At 40.1% G+C, this 14,844-nt stretch overlaps 7 protein-coding genes across 7 annotated transcripts; 3 read left to right on the forward strand and 4 right to left on the reverse strand.

Annotated features, from left to right (window-relative positions):
* Positions 1 to 182: 182 nt before the first annotated feature.
* Positions 183 to 1,358, forward strand: REX3 (RNA exonuclease; the record flags this gene model as incomplete). The annotated part of the gene is made up of 1 exon (XM_022819455.1): positions 183 to 1,358. One exon carries the CDS (start codon positions 183 to 185, stop codon positions 1,356 to 1,358), a length of 1,176 nt encoding a protein of 391 aa, XP_022676019.1.
* On the reverse strand, positions 1,350 to 2,030 carry FIN1 (Fin1p; the record flags this gene model as incomplete). Its single annotated transcript, XM_022819456.1, has 1 exon — positions 1,350 to 2,030. The coding sequence occupies one exon, from the start codon at positions 2,028 to 2,030 to the stop codon at positions 1,350 to 1,352; it is 681 nt and encodes a 226-aa protein (XP_022676020.1).
* A 295-nt stretch (positions 2,031 to 2,325) lies between these two features.
* KLMA_40171 (uncharacterized protein) lies at positions 2,326 to 3,915 on the reverse strand (the record flags this gene model as incomplete). Its single annotated transcript, XM_022819457.1, has 1 exon — positions 2,326 to 3,915. One exon carries the CDS (start codon positions 3,913 to 3,915, stop codon positions 2,326 to 2,328), a length of 1,590 nt encoding a protein of 529 aa, XP_022676021.1.
* A 775-nt stretch (positions 3,916 to 4,690) lies between these two features.
* Positions 4,691 to 6,049, reverse strand: KLMA_40172 (uncharacterized protein; the record flags this gene model as incomplete). Its single annotated transcript, XM_022819458.1, has 1 exon — positions 4,691 to 6,049. One exon carries the CDS (start codon positions 6,047 to 6,049, stop codon positions 4,691 to 4,693), a length of 1,359 nt encoding a protein of 452 aa, XP_022676022.1.
* A 1,551-nt stretch (positions 6,050 to 7,600) lies between these two features.
* On the forward strand, positions 7,601 to 8,110 carry AHP1 (thioredoxin peroxidase AHP1; the record flags this gene model as incomplete). Its single annotated transcript, XM_022819459.1, has 1 exon — positions 7,601 to 8,110. The coding sequence occupies one exon, from the start codon at positions 7,601 to 7,603 to the stop codon at positions 8,108 to 8,110; it is 510 nt and encodes a 169-aa protein (XP_022676023.1).
* A 1,251-nt stretch (positions 8,111 to 9,361) lies between these two features.
* On the reverse strand, positions 9,362 to 9,739 carry CCW12 (Ccw12p; the record flags this gene model as incomplete). The annotated part of the gene is made up of 1 exon (XM_022819460.1): positions 9,362 to 9,739. One exon carries the CDS (start codon positions 9,737 to 9,739, stop codon positions 9,362 to 9,364), a length of 378 nt encoding a protein of 125 aa, XP_022676024.1.
* Positions 9,740 to 13,304: 3,565 nt separating this feature from the next.
* HOG1 (mitogen-activated protein kinase HOG1) lies at positions 13,305 to 14,702 on the forward strand (the record flags this gene model as incomplete). The annotated part of the gene is made up of 1 exon (XM_022819461.1): positions 13,305 to 14,702. One exon carries the CDS (start codon positions 13,305 to 13,307, stop codon positions 14,700 to 14,702), a length of 1,398 nt encoding a protein of 465 aa, XP_022676025.1.
* Positions 14,703 to 14,844: the final 142 nt, after the last annotated feature.

Genomic DNA, 14,844 nt, shown 5'->3' on the forward strand with positions numbered 1-14,844 from the left:
GACGAACTATGACAGAAATAGCTGAAGTAGCATAGTATACCGTGCTACTGTCGAATGTTCATAGGTTAAAAGATAGTTGATCCTATTTCCAAGGCTCTCAAGCTACTTTAAGTGCAATTGTACTATAATAGTCCTATCCTAGGGTTTTAAGGAACTGTGTAGGTGCATTTGCTACAGATATAATGCAAAGAAATGTGATGATGAACAAGAGGCTGCGTCCTTCGGATATGAAGATGCAGCCTGCGCCATACCAAGTTAGAGTTGATATAGTTAAAAAGATATACACTCAATTGAAGAAGTTTCGACAACAAGAGGCTGATTCTGAAACGCAAAAGACGTCTGTGCGCTGGGAGCATGAAATCGCCAAAGTGTCGAAAAGCAAGCAAGGGTATATGTTCAATGCATCGGTAATGCTACGAAATATCATCAAGTACAAAGGGGATCTAGATGATAAGGGAGCACCTCTTGATACAAAATCATCGTTAATTAAAAAGTCTGCGGTTCTGGAAAAACTCCGTACCTTACTTCTAGACGAGGAAACTTTAAGTAGGAATGGTTTTTTCGTTAATATGTATGATACCGAACCAGAGAGTAACCAAGACTCGAACTTTATGGAATGCTGCAGATGTGAAACAAAATTCGACATCTCGAAGATTATGGAGCCTACAGTTTGTCAGTACCATGTACAAAGGAAGGTATATAATAGAGAAAGCAAAAAGCGAGAATTTCCGTGTTGTGGGGCATCGCTAGAGTCATACTCTGACTTTTCAGCGGGTTGTAGCAAAGCGTCACATCATGTTTACAAGTTTGAAAACTTCACTCGATTATCCGAAGTTCTTCCGTTTAAATCACTAAAAGATGTAGACGGGGAAGAGAATGTATTAGCGTTAGATTGTGAAATGGCATTCACATCTAAGGGCTATGAAATGATTCGATTGACCATCGTTGATTTCTGGACATCAAAAATAGTATACGACAAAGTTATCAAACCTCTAGGAGAGGTAATTGATCTAAACTCTAAATTCAGTGGTATTCATCACATCGATGATTCAGCTCCAACCATTCACGAAACCGAAAAAGATTATATTGGACCCAATATGATTAACAAGAATACATTACTTATTGGACATGGTTTGGATAATGATCTCCGAGTCATGCGCATAGTTCATGATAAAATAATAGACACAGCAGTGCTGTACCCAGCAGGAAAGTTCAAATCTTCTTTAAAAAATCTTTCCTTCGAAGTGTTAAGTAGGAAAATTCAAGGCGGAGAACATGACAGTTCAGAGGATGCAATCGCAGCAATGGATATCATCAAAAAGAAGATAGGAGTACCCCTAGATAAGACCTCATGGTAGTTTTCTCTCCAATGTAGATACACGCTCCTCGAGTTCTGCTACTCTTGAGAGCAGATCATTATTTAGTTTCTTCATTTCATTTAATTCTAAAGCTATCAACCGATCTTCGGGTAGTTTGAACATAACACTTTTAGATCTAGTTTTCCTATTTGTCCTTTCGACTCTGGAACCCTTAGTATAATTATGATGGAGGCCTTTAGCAACGCTGGCGTCATTATCATGTGTGGTTAATTCTTTCTTAGTCTGCGGACTCTCTTCTTGATGCAATCTATCAAGCAAGTTCATTTTTACAGGGCTGGGATTGTTAATTTTGAATCTATTCCTTATTCTTGAAAGGGAACCATCACCTCCAGATACAGGCACATTTTTTAATACATTGGTTGTTTTGGTTGGTGAATTTGGGAACACTATTTCGTTGATCTTTACCACTTTGGATTTAGGGCGATCATATCTATCAAGACTCTGTGTAGGTTTTAGAATGTCCGGAGATGGAAGTCGTTTGGGAGTTTGTATCCTTTGTTGGGGGGAGAGTCGTACTGCTGGTTTATCTAATAATCTATGATTCCTAGTTGGAGACATCGAAAGCCTTTTGAAAACTTCATCACTAGAAGATGACGGTGGTGAGGCATTATTTGATATATCTTGCAGTGGCTTTTTGCTAGGAGAATCCATTACTTTTACCTTTATTATCGATGATAACTCCTATATAACAAATTGTAGTTATAAAGAAAGCAAAAGAATATTAACTGACTTATTCTCTATTGATGTTATTGTAGTATTATTGTCTTGAACTATGTTTGTTTACAATTTGTAGTCTAATCTTAAAAGAAAGAAATAAGGTGCCAACTAAGGATAGAAAATGAATAAGTTTAATATACAAAACAGAAAAAATATAATACATAGAAAATAATAATGCTTTGGACAATGCAAAAGAAAGAAAGAGGTGGGTGTGATTTACTCACTATTTTCAATCGAATAAGGACTCATCTGTAACTATCTCGTAGACTTGATTTGTCTTGTATCCCGAGGAGTAGAATATTGGCTTCATAAATTTTTGGCCGCATTCCTGATCTACTATTGTCGGTACGTCATTGATTACTAGTATTTCTAGACGAGGAAACAGATTGAGGAAGAAATCAAATGACCTTTTCATAGAGTGGCATATGCAATGGTATAAGGAAATAATGTCATCTGCAGTGATTTTTGTGTCGGACGTATCTGATTCGTACTCGTAAAACAAGTCATTAAGTAATTCGTTTGACTTTTTAGCTAGTTCTTCGACAGATCGAGAGCGGTAAGCAATGCACGGCGACGTCGTTATCATATGGAAGTATGGTATTATTGGATATAGTTTGAAGATATGATTCAAGAAATGCCTGGAGTGAATATCATTGGCGTTTTGAATCATGAAAGCATTTTTATTAGGGAAGTATTTTTTCAATATAACATCTCTGTAAACAGTTTTGCAAGTTTCACATAGGCACATTTGATTAAGCTCAAATATAGCAAAATCATCCAGCTCTACTATGTTTAGAATAGGTTCATCAAGGTCATCGAACTTGCAGTCCAAATACTTTAGTGTTCGGATATTAGACAGGATATTGATAACGTTTCTGGATAAAGCATGATCGAACATGAAATCCAACTTGAGTCTTTCTAGAGTTGAGAGATTTGAAAGCAACGACACTAAAAACTCTTCGTTGTAGAATATGGAAAGTAGTGAAACTTCTTTAAGGTTTGTGAAGCTAGCTAAGTCTGATAATCCGTACTTTGCATAGACATCAAACGTTTCTGCTTCATACCAGGATAAAATTGAAAGTGTTTCCAAAGTGTTCACATCAAATAAATCACTGAACTTAACGACAGAATTGTTAGAAGTAATTTGATCAAGCCCTGGAAATGTGTCGTTCCGTAGATTTAAACACAATTCGGTTAATTGTAGTTTTTCAGATAATTTAACGAAGTTTGGAAACCACATAAGTACATCGACGTATATGGTAAGACTCTTGATGTTAGACCAGTTAAATTTATTTGCCATAGTAGTTACGCTTGGAAGGTATGAAGCGTAGGCGTTCCCGGGGAGTTTTGCATGCGGCACTATGTCCAAGGATTGAAGTCTAGGGGCAAGTGCTGACTTTGAAAGAGTTTCAAAGGTCTCGATGTATAGAAAGTTCTCAAAATATGTCACATTGGATCCGTGCTCGCAGATTAATCTTGTAAATCTAGTTAGTAAAGTTCTATTTAAATGCCAAGTGCAATGAACTTTGTGAATTAGCTGGCAAAGCTCCACATTTCTCGATAATGTATTATACAAAGATTGAAACTTTAATGAAGAGCGAGTTGGTTCTGAAAAGGCAAGTGTAGACCAGTTGTTGCCAAAAAAAGGATATTCTGGTATCGTTACTATCGGTCTTTCATTCAAATATAAGTTTTTGTAAAGCGAAGACACTGTTTTATCATAAACAGCATGAGATACCAGCATTAGTGAACATTTATCAGATTGGTTCAAATAGCCTAGGATTTCCAACCAAATTTCATTAGGCAAAAGGTGTAACATTGTGAATTACACAACCTCTGAGATGCCCCCAGATTATAGTTATGCAATCAGTGATCTTAGTTCTATTAGTTTAGTTGGGAACATTTTAATGATCGACAGAAGTTATTAAGTAGGCAGTGTAAGTCCTGCAACTCATCGGCTATTATAAATGATAAGTCAGCACAAATTTAATATGGCACGTGATACTATGGGGTAATATGGTGGAATTTTCAACTTAATAGAATTTGTCTGTGATACCCTTCGTGGTGTTGCAGACATTTGGTCAATTTGAAACAATACAGAGATGATCAGCAGTTCCCCTGCATAAGGATGAACCGTTTTACAAAGAGATTTACTATTTTTTTTTTGATCATGAGAAGTAGAAGAATTATGATATTGTATAAGGTTCAAGAATAATAAGGGGCGTACCGCTTGTGCGCTTTGCTTTAAAATTACATTCTCTCATCGTTCTGCTTGATTATATTGCATTATTTTTAATTTTTGAGTTCGAACCCCCATTGTATCAAAAGTTATCAAAAACTTAAACAAAAAAAAAAAAAAAAATGCTACAAGGAATAAGGTACAATAAATACTAGTAATAATAATAATAATAATAATACAAACCTACGAAAAAAGACGTCTAATGAGTGCCTGTACGGAATAAAATAGCCACTGAAGTTATTCTATTGACTGACACGATGCAGCAGTTGAAAGGGAAGAAATAAACCAAAATTAAATAGATGGAGAAATTTGTAGCATGACAAACAGGATAATAGGGTAAAAAAAAAAGACGCAGTCAGAGAAACTGCAAGTTCATGTTAAATTGTCTCAGATTAGAAATACAGTTTAGTTTCAAAGGAAGTAGGATGATATGCTGATCTTTAACGCCAATACGCCATAATGATGGACCGATTACGTGTAATGATAAACCTGGCATCATTCCATCTCTATTACAGAAATCGAAAATCTGTTCGTTGGTTTTTATCTCGTCAATTTTAGAGCACAAGTTTTTACAAGGCAATCCGTTGACGGTCAAGTCTGCCATTGTAATGCAGGTGATAAAAACGTAACCCTGGAATTGAGGGAACTGGAAGGAAGAGTCTTCAATGTTGTGCTTTCTATTTATGTCGGCTAAAAGATTCTTCAAGATATGGCAATCATTTTCGTTGGCCACCTGGACATGAATTGTTTTCATTCTCTTATTAAAGAAAAGTGTCATTTCAGTGGCATCGAACTGAACAATCAAATCTCTTGGTTCCTTATCGACATAGGGGCGCTGGTAAGACACCATATCCCACTCAGCAGGAGATGCTTCCAACTTTCTCTTCTTTTGTGGACACAGGTACAAATCTTCTGAAGACTCTGAATCACTGCGTATTTCGCAGGCCTTGATATCGGTATCCTGAGCTAACAATTTTATTCCTGTTCTTCTGAGATGGTGTAATTTCATGGTAATCTCTTCACGTTTGCAAAATGGGTTTCTGGTGATTCTATGTGGAATCAATCTTTGTTGCAAGTTGAGCAAGCAGTAAAACTTACATTCTTTCAAGAGATTACTAATGGAGATGTGAGATGGCACGACGTAATCATCATCTGTCAAAAGGTTTAGGATCTCTTGGAATAGCACACTCGATCTGGTCACAAATGGGATGAAATGGGATGGAGGTCTGATCATCTGCTTTTCGTGAAATACATTTTCCACATCAACCAACATCGCGTCAATTAGTAGGTTAAAGTAATTGGGAGAATCTCCGGGCCTATCAAAAAGACTCTTCGAGAACTTGAAGTGCTTGCCGCCAATATTAATAAAGTAGTAGTCGTACTTCTGTAGCATCCTCTTTAACCTGGGTAACCTATAGTACAACGAGTCCAAAAACAACGTAATGAAATCTCTTTCGTCCAACACAGACAACGGATACCCTTGCAAGTGGTTCATGATGTTCTCGAAAACCCTATCAGATCTGTCGAGAATCAAAACTTGCGGCGAATCCTTCTGTGCGTTGAAATAATCCGTGAAAAAGGAGGGCCCATCGCTGCTGAGCGACGCTCCACTGATCTTGAACAACTTCGACCCCACCTGAATTTTGTATATATTCTCGTGGGGCAAGAGTTCCGGGATTTTTATCATAGGTTCACTGTTGTCAACAATGTCCATCTCAAATTGATTAATATGCTTGTTTCGGGGACTAGGTCTGTCTTTTGCAACTTGGAACTAAGATGAATATAATACAAAGAAACGATCGATCGATGGATCTGCTCTTTTTGTCCTTAGAGTACGCCTAACTACAAAAAAAGAAGAAGCTCACTGCAATCTCGGGTATAAATAATAAGCACCTCTACTACTTGCAATACCCAAAACTCACTCAACAATCGACTGCATGGAACCACAGTTATAATAATAATCCTTTTAGTTCCCAATCAGCGCCGAATTTGTAATACATATTTTATATTCTCTGCTCTCTCTCTCTCTCTCTGTTTTTTTTTTTTTTTTCCAGGCCTGTCTTCGGAAATTCTTGATTTCTAATATTGTATGGGTAGTAAATGCTAAAAAGACTGTCAAAAAGCGCCTATGGGACTAAGCGAGATTAAGCGAGATTGCGCTGGATTGCGTAAGGTCAAAAGTCAAAGCTAACTAACTAACATATATATGCCTTTCAGAGACGATATGCAGGCCCGAATAAGCGGGCCCTGGTAAATCACACGCTTACTGGCTGCATACCTCTATCTGCCTGCCTGCGCTTCAGCGGCAAGCTCGTTGATACACTCTTCGGGCTTAAGCCCGAAGAGCGTAATCTAAGTGTATACTGGACAGACAATTCTCTCAATACTCTTAGATAGACAAGTCAAGACACTAGACACTAGGCACTAGACACCTACTTAGTAGAGCAGATATTGCAACAACAACAACAACAACAACAAAAAAAAAAAAAGGAGAACAATGTGTTACACGTGACACCTATTACGTATTTTGCATGCCTCTAAAGGGTGTACGCCCGTTGTGGTTGATGTCCGTATATTCGGAGGAGGCGGCAGCAGCAGTAGCAGCAGCAGCAGCAAGAATGACAGAAACCGCTTCCGCCACGTCTTGAAGGTGGACAAGGTAAAAATTTAGTTACTATTATTTAATTGCGCATCACACGGTGGCACTTTTGTTGTGCCAGCTTCCTGAATTCGTTTGCGACTGCAAAAGGCAGCTCTCACTGAGGTTGTCCAGTGGGTCTAGAAAGTATGGGCAAATGCAAATGTAATTAATGCTGTTGGATTGTTAATCAAAACGAGATGCCACTAGTTGGGACGACGACGCAGCAAAACGGGAAAAACGAGGGAAAAACCAAGTAGTGAAGAAAAAAAAAAAAAAAAAAAAAAAAAAGGTTGCTGCCAGTAGTTGCAGGGTTGGAAAGGGTGTGTGTGTGCGTTGTTGGTTACATAATGAAGAGGGAAGGCAGGGCGGTGCGAGAAGCAGGCAAGCAAAGATGTAGGGCACGAATGCAAGTTGGAGGCATTTTGTGTGTGTGTGTATGTGTGTCCTTCTTTACCCGTGTGCATATGAACCGGTTAAGGTTGTTCGTATTTGTATATAAAGAGAGGGCATAGTTGGACTATGCCAATTCGGTTGGACAGGACGTTTATAGAATATGTGTTTAATGTATGAACGATAGCAAGCAGTTAATCCAGTACCCGAACCCGGAAAAATAGCTAGTTAACGATGTCTACTAAATTACCAGAAACCAAGTTCCAATACGTCAGAATCATTCCTTCCCAAGAAGGAACTGAAGCCTGTACCTTCCCAGTTGAGACCAGTTTCTCTGAGTTCAAGGGACCAATTGTTATCACAGGTGCCCCAGCAGCCTTTTCTCCAACATGTTCTATCTCGCACATTCCAGGTTACGTTGAGAAGTTGGACGAATTAGTGAAGGCTGGTGCCTCCCAAGTTTTCGTTGTCACTGCCGACAATCCATTTGCCAACAACGCATGGGCCAAGAAGTTGGGTGTCAAGGACACTGATAAGATCAAGTTCATTACCGATTCTGGTGCCAAGTTCTCCCAATCTTTGGGCTACGCATTGCCAATTGGTGATGGTGTTTACTGGGCCAGCAGATACTTGGTGATAGCCAAGGACGGTGAGATCATCTACAAGGCTGTTGAAGAGAAGCCAGCTTCCGAAGTCACTGTTTCTTCTGTCGACAACGCTTTGGACCAATTGCGCAAGTTATAGGCGGGGCCTTGGGGCGCTGCCTTAAGGTAAAGTTTACGTAACGTTTTATTATATGTATAGTTTGGTTAAAGAAAATAAAGATTCTTAGTCTAATGTCAGCATTCCCCGTCCAAAAAAAATCGGTTGGTTGGTTAGCTAGCTAGTCTTACGTGCTGCGACAGGCCGTGACAGAGCCCCCAACGCCAGACCCATCCCAAGTTTGACATCCAAGAACGAAGAAAAAGGATTTTAATCTAAATTTTAGATAGAAAATATAAATGACAAAATAATTCTATAGTGAAATTAATACGACGAAAATGAACCAAAAGTTTAACTCATGGGATCCCTTTCTTCCTCAACAGCAGTAAAATGTATGGAAAGTGAAAGAAACCCTTTTTCAAGGGCGAATCTTTCAAAATGTATTGCATCTGTAGCATAGATACGGATACTCACTTCCCTAAAAAATACCCTAGTGAGTGAAGAAAGTCCCAAGTGTAAGTCTTTTTTTTAATTTTTTATTACCTAAACCAAACCAAATCCAATTCTAGACTGGAAGAAAATGGAAAGAAAAAAAAACAAGAAATCGATGGGGGAAAATTCGACCAAAACGGAAGGGGGCATATGAAACGTCAAAGTTAACAACGGGAGATCGGGATGAGCGAAACGAAACGTAAGGGAAAACTGGGCAATCTCAGATTGTGGTTATCCCTTGATGTTAGTTCACACACAAAATCCCGCATAACAAAAACATACCCTCCTCCATATTAATTATATCCTCATCGACACCCGAAAAAAATACCTAACAAAGGTCCAAGCAAGAAGAAAGGAAGGAAAGAAACCCGCCCTCTCCTCCAGAAAAGACCATTGCGAATAAAAGAAAAAGTAGAAAGCCCTTTTGTTTGTTTATTCAAATTTTTTTTGTAAAAACAAAAACAAAAAATCAAAAACAAAAAACAAAAAAGCGAGTCTGCCTGAAAAAAGTCTGCTGAAATATGTTGATTAGAAAATAAGTATTATTAAAGATTTGTTTAAAGAAAAAAATAAAAACTAGAGAAAAGCCAGAATGGTAAAAATTGATTTTCCATATAGATAATTCATATATTGGTATTGTTGGTGGTATTTCCACTATTTAGTAATGAAAGATAAACCTACAATCGAAAAATTGTGGGAGTATTTCGCTTATTGATTAGTTGAAAAACCATCACTTTTTAAATCAAAATTTCCAAAATGCTTTCCCCAATTTTCATAGATTTAAAATCATCAATAAGGAACTTACAACAACAAAGCGGCAGCACCGGCGACCAAAGCACCAGCAGCTGGGAAAGCCTTAGCAGCAGCACCAGTGTACTCAGATTGAGATTGGGTGGTGGTTGGCTTTGGAGCTGGAGAAACGGTGGTGTTCTTTGGGACACCAGCTTCAGTGGTGGCGGTTAGTGGGCACCAGGTGGTGTATTCAGTGATGACGTCGTTGACGGTGACGGTAGCAGTAGAGACCAAAGCTGGGGAAACGGATTCGTGGCACTTGTCTTCGGAACAAGAAGTGATAGTGACCAAGGTGGTAGCGTTTTCAGTAGCAGTGGCAGTGGTGATGTTTTGAGCGGAGGCAACGGCGGCGACAGCAGCGAAAGTGGCGACAGTAGAGAATTGCATTTTTGATTTGTGTTTAAGCGAGTGACTGAAGAATATTATTCTATGGTTTTTTAAGTCTAAAATGAATAATATAATAATTATAATAAAAGAGTTAAGGAGAAGGAAGAATAGGTTTTCAAAATTCTGAAACGTACCCCCTGTATATATACTCAAAAAAAAAATTTCTCGACCATCTGGTAATCTATCGCCACCACCCACAGGTCTCCTTTTTCGTTTCGTTCCGTTTCTGAAAAAGATCTCTAGCAACAACAACTAGAAAAAAAAACACTATCTAAAAAAAGTTATTTCTGGTGGCATCTTTTCTAAATTTGTCAAAAAATCCCACCCGCCCTAGAAAACACGCACGGCCGCGAGATTTCCAAATTGGTATTGCATAAAGAAAGAAAAATGTTGTTTTTTTTCTTCACAGTTTTCACCGTTTCCCAACTGCCCAATTAGAAAAAACAAAAACAACTTGCTTTGCACGCCGTGGTCTGCGTGTCCACCAAAAATAATACGTCTTATTTTTTTTTATTTTTTATTTTTTGTAGTTTTTCGTCATTTCATAAATTTTGCTTTTTTTCTTTTGCTCTTGTGCACAAGAAGAAATGCCTTAGAAACTGCGTACAAATTCAGTATACAACTTTACATGCTTTTACCACAAATACCAGAAATCTCGCAGGATTTAACAACACTCTCGAAAGTCCATTCACACTGCGTGGTTTTCCGAGGAGAAAACATTTCCAACTGCATTTACCAGTGGGTTTTTTTTTTTTTTTTTACTATTGTTGTTGTTCCCTTTTGGCTTACATTTTTACATATTGCATACTTAGTTAGTTACTACTAATGGCGGTGGTAGCGGTGGTAGCCAGCTGAACAAGACTGTTTTTCTAGCTAGGTCCGTGTGTGTTGCCTGTTGCTTGGTGCAGAAACCAGTGTTTTTCGGTGTGGCGGGGGCAGGAAAAGGAGAAAAAGAGGTTCGCGTGCCGTGTACTGTATTGTTTTGTTTTGTCCTGTTTTGTTAATTTTAGAGTAGGTTAGTTAAGTTAAGTTTTTAGTTTTAGTGCTTGTTGTTATCGGTTAGCAGGGCTAGCGACCCATCCACTGCAAGGTTTCTTACCAGCTAAAGAAAACTTGGTGGCATACCCTATGGGTAAGGAAGGCCCTATTTTGCAAGCTACGACGATAAGGAGGATCGTGGTTTCTCTGTAATTGCAATTCGCATATTCTTGGTTTTAGGACCCACGATCCTCAAATGGAGTAATATGGTCCCATCCCATAATCAAAATAAAATAAAATAAAAAAAATTACACGGCACGGTACGGCGGCGGTTTGCCTGTGAGTGCAATATGTTGTTTCTACTTCTGCTTGCTCTATGCCCTTGACGTAAACTATGTAGATGATACTTTTCTCCACACATTGCGTGCACTCAGTCAGTCAGTCAATCAATCAATCAATATAATTCTCTCGCTTTCCTGGTTCACGCAGCTAGGGGTTCCTGTGTGTTTTTTCCTCCGGTCGTAGCTTTGTTTGTTTACAAAACTTCTATTTTTAAGGTCGCGAATAAGGCTAGAACAAATTTTTGTAGGCCGAAGTCAGACCCAAGACCCAAGACCGAAAGTATATCGAAGGTCGAGAGAACAAAACGGGACTAATGAGGGTGTGTGTGTTCTGTGGAATATGCTCCTTGGGCCCGCTGTGATGGCGTTTGTGTAATTTGTTTGTTTGTATTGTACGGCGCGCGAACCGTGGTATGTGTGCCGTACTAGCCGTGCGAGCAATGTAACTGGCCTAGTTAGTGTAGTAGTACATAGCGCAGTTATGACCTCTCGTCCTCTACTTGGCGTTGATATCAAGTGGAGTGGGTTGGGTCCCTTTTCAGGGGTTACCCCAAGCAACGTCGGTTATGTTGGTGTCATTTGCGGCCCAGAGGCCAGGAGGTCTAGTGGCAGATCTGTGCGAGACCACGAGGACCCCCTCCCCTTTCTGCTTCCCAAATTCTCTAGCCTACCACTTTGTGCCATCCATCGCGACATCACGCCTAGTTTATGCAATGCCTTAGTCATTTGGCAGCGTTTACAACGTTTACAACGTTTACAAAGGGGGGGATCATGGTCACGTGCATATTAACTAGCTAACACACTAACACACTAACTAACTAACTAACTAGTAACACTTGCTTAACTGGGCCAGCCGGGCCCAGCTGGATCTAGCCAGGCCCAGCCAGGCAACTATGCATGCCTGCGTGTACGTGGAATATTCCGCTCGCTGGTCACCCGCTGGTTAGCGCAGTCACCCCTTTCAGGGATCGATGATCTCTGCCCTCTCTTTTTTTTTTTTTTTTTTTCCTCTCTCTTTTTTCGTTTTTTTCTGTTTACATTTTTTACAAGATACGTAAACATAGTTGGAAGAAGTAACTGTCCAGATTCATTCATTCTTTCTGATCTAGAAAGTCACTTTGAAGATCGTAAAGTGATGATTGTTGATTAGCAAGGATATGTGGAAAAGCGTGGAAAAGCTAGGAAACGTGCAAGATATAGAGATAGATAGAGTCGATACATACGGTCTACCACCACACAGGAACAGATAACGCAAACAGAGAGAGAGAGAGAGATTAACTCTTCTCTCCAAGGGGAAAGAGTGTACAGGTCTAGCCCTTCTCTTCCCTCTTCCCTCTTCCCATTGTGTTCTGGCACAGCCGTAGCACTTTGCTGCTTGTACTATGCTGAGAAGGGTAACACAATGGCAACCAAGAAGAAGACCCTTTCTGGCACGTGATGTCGCTATCTGGATATTCAATGTATGTATAAAAAGTTACCCGGATACCGGATGGTTAAGAAAGAAACAAAATATTCGGGTATCCGGGTATCCGGGTAACGCTGGCTCGAGGAGCCATCTCCATCCTATGTGTCTGTTATACACATACCTACACACTCACTGCTGTATTAGTCGTAGTCGGAGTCGGCTTTGGCCGTGGCTTCGGCTAAGAGCTAGCTGTCTGCTGGCTGCTGTCTGCCCTTAAACGACGACAAAATAGGGTCTCTGGGACTGACTGGCTCCAGGAATCCCCATCTTCTGTCCTGTTGTTCTCACCAATCATAACAAGATCTTGAGGCGCGCCGCGCCGCCTTGTCTGTTATACAGCCAGCCAGCTAGAGCTAGCTAGAGCTAGCTAGAGAGAGCCTGGCTGGTTGTTGGTTCTTGTTGTGTTACCCGCACCTCCCAAAAAAAAAATGGCCCTCTGCAGAAAAATTCTTAAAACTGAAAATAGAATACAACATGTAATTCGTAATAAGATTTAGTTCTATGTCTATATGTGTGTAAAACAAGCGAACTAGGGATTTGACAGGCAGTTTCTTTCGGCTGGTAAGTGATTGAGAGAGTGTTTAATACTGGTAAGGTACGAAAAGAATAGATTACTCTTGGATCGCATTTCGAAGCCCTGCATCCCCGAACTTTCTTCGAAATAATAGAGTCGTTCCTTTCTCAGAGTACACTCTAATAGTAATACTAATAACAATAACAACAATAATAGTAATAAGAAGAAGAAGAATAACCAATACGTAATAGTACCATTTTATCCGCCATGTCTAATGAAGAGTTTATTAGAACCCAGATTTTTGGTACGGTTTTTGAAATCACAAACCGGTACACGAACTTGAATCCTGTAGGTATGGGTGCCTTTGGTTTGGTTTGTTCGGCCACGGATACGCTAACCAACCAGCCTGTGGCTATCAAGAAGATCATGAAACCGTTTTCTACGTCTGTGCTGGCCAAGAGAACCTACAGGGAGCTCAAATTGTTGAAGCACTTGAGACACGAAAACTTGATATGCTTGGAAGACATCTTCTTATCTCCATTGGAAGACATTTACTTTGTCACGGAGTTGCAAGGGACAGATCTCCATAGATTACTACAGACTCGTCCTTTGGAAAAACAGTTTGTGCAGTATTTCCTATACCAGATACTAAGAGGTTTGAAGTACGTTCATTCAGCAGGTGTTATTCACAGAGATTTGAAGCCCTCTAACATTTTAATCAACGAAAACTGCGACCTAAAAATCTGTGATTTCGGTCTTGCTAGAATTCAGGATCCTCAAATGACCGGGTACGTGTCCACTCGTTACTATAGAGCCCCAGAAATTATGCTTACTTGGCAGAAGTATAACGTCGAAGTCGACATTTGGTCTGCTGGTTGTATCTTTGCTGAGATGATCGAGGGTAAGCCTTTGTTCCCAGGTAAGGATCACGTCCACCAATTCTCCATCATCACCGACTTGCTAGGTTCACCTCCTAAAGACGTTATAGACACCATTTGCTCGGAAAACACCCTTAAATTCGTCACCTCGCTACCTCATAGAGACCCAGTACCATTCAGCACCAGATTCCAGAATCTAGAACCAGAGGCTATCGACCTCCTCGAGAAAATGCTAGTTTTCGATCCAAAGAAGAGAATCACAGCGGCAGACGCTTTGGCACACCCTTACCTTTCTCCGTACCACGACCCAACAGACGAACCTATCGCCGAGGCTAAGTTCGATTGGAATTTCAACGATGCTGACTTGCCTGTCGATACCTGGCGTGTAATGATGTACTCCGAAATCTTGGACTTCCATCAAATCGGAGATCCACAAATTAATACTAATGCTACCTTCGATGACCAGGTAGCAGCTGCTACTGCCGCCGCCGCGGAGGCTGCCACTAAGCAACAACAACAGCAGCAACCTCAGTCGCAAACTCAGTCACAGGCTCAAACACAGCAGCAGCAGCAACAGCAACAGCAGCAGCAACAACAACAACAACAAACGCTCACACAGGCTCAAGCTCCTCAAGTCCAGGTGTCTCCAGGGGAGCTCGCCGTCCCATCAAATGCCAATTCGCACTCAAACTCAAACCATTCATTCTCTATCGGACCTGACCCTGCAAACGAAACACTGACAAATCTTGCTAACCAAGCAGATCAATATGTAACCAAATTCGAATAGTTCAAATTTGTAAAATACAAAACTATCGTTGCTATTCGGTATCTCATTGTTCTATATCAAATTACACCTTTGAATTGAAATAGACTCTGTATAGAGACTCCTTCCTTTTCCTCCCACTCCAACCATATCTTGCCTCCTTCTT

This window comes from Kluyveromyces marxianus, chromosome 4 (assembly GCF_001417885.1).
Source record: "Kluyveromyces marxianus DMKU3-1042 DNA, complete genome, chromosome 4".
NCBI classification, from domain to species: domain Eukaryota; kingdom Fungi; phylum Ascomycota; class Saccharomycetes; order Saccharomycetales; family Saccharomycetaceae; genus Kluyveromyces; species Kluyveromyces marxianus.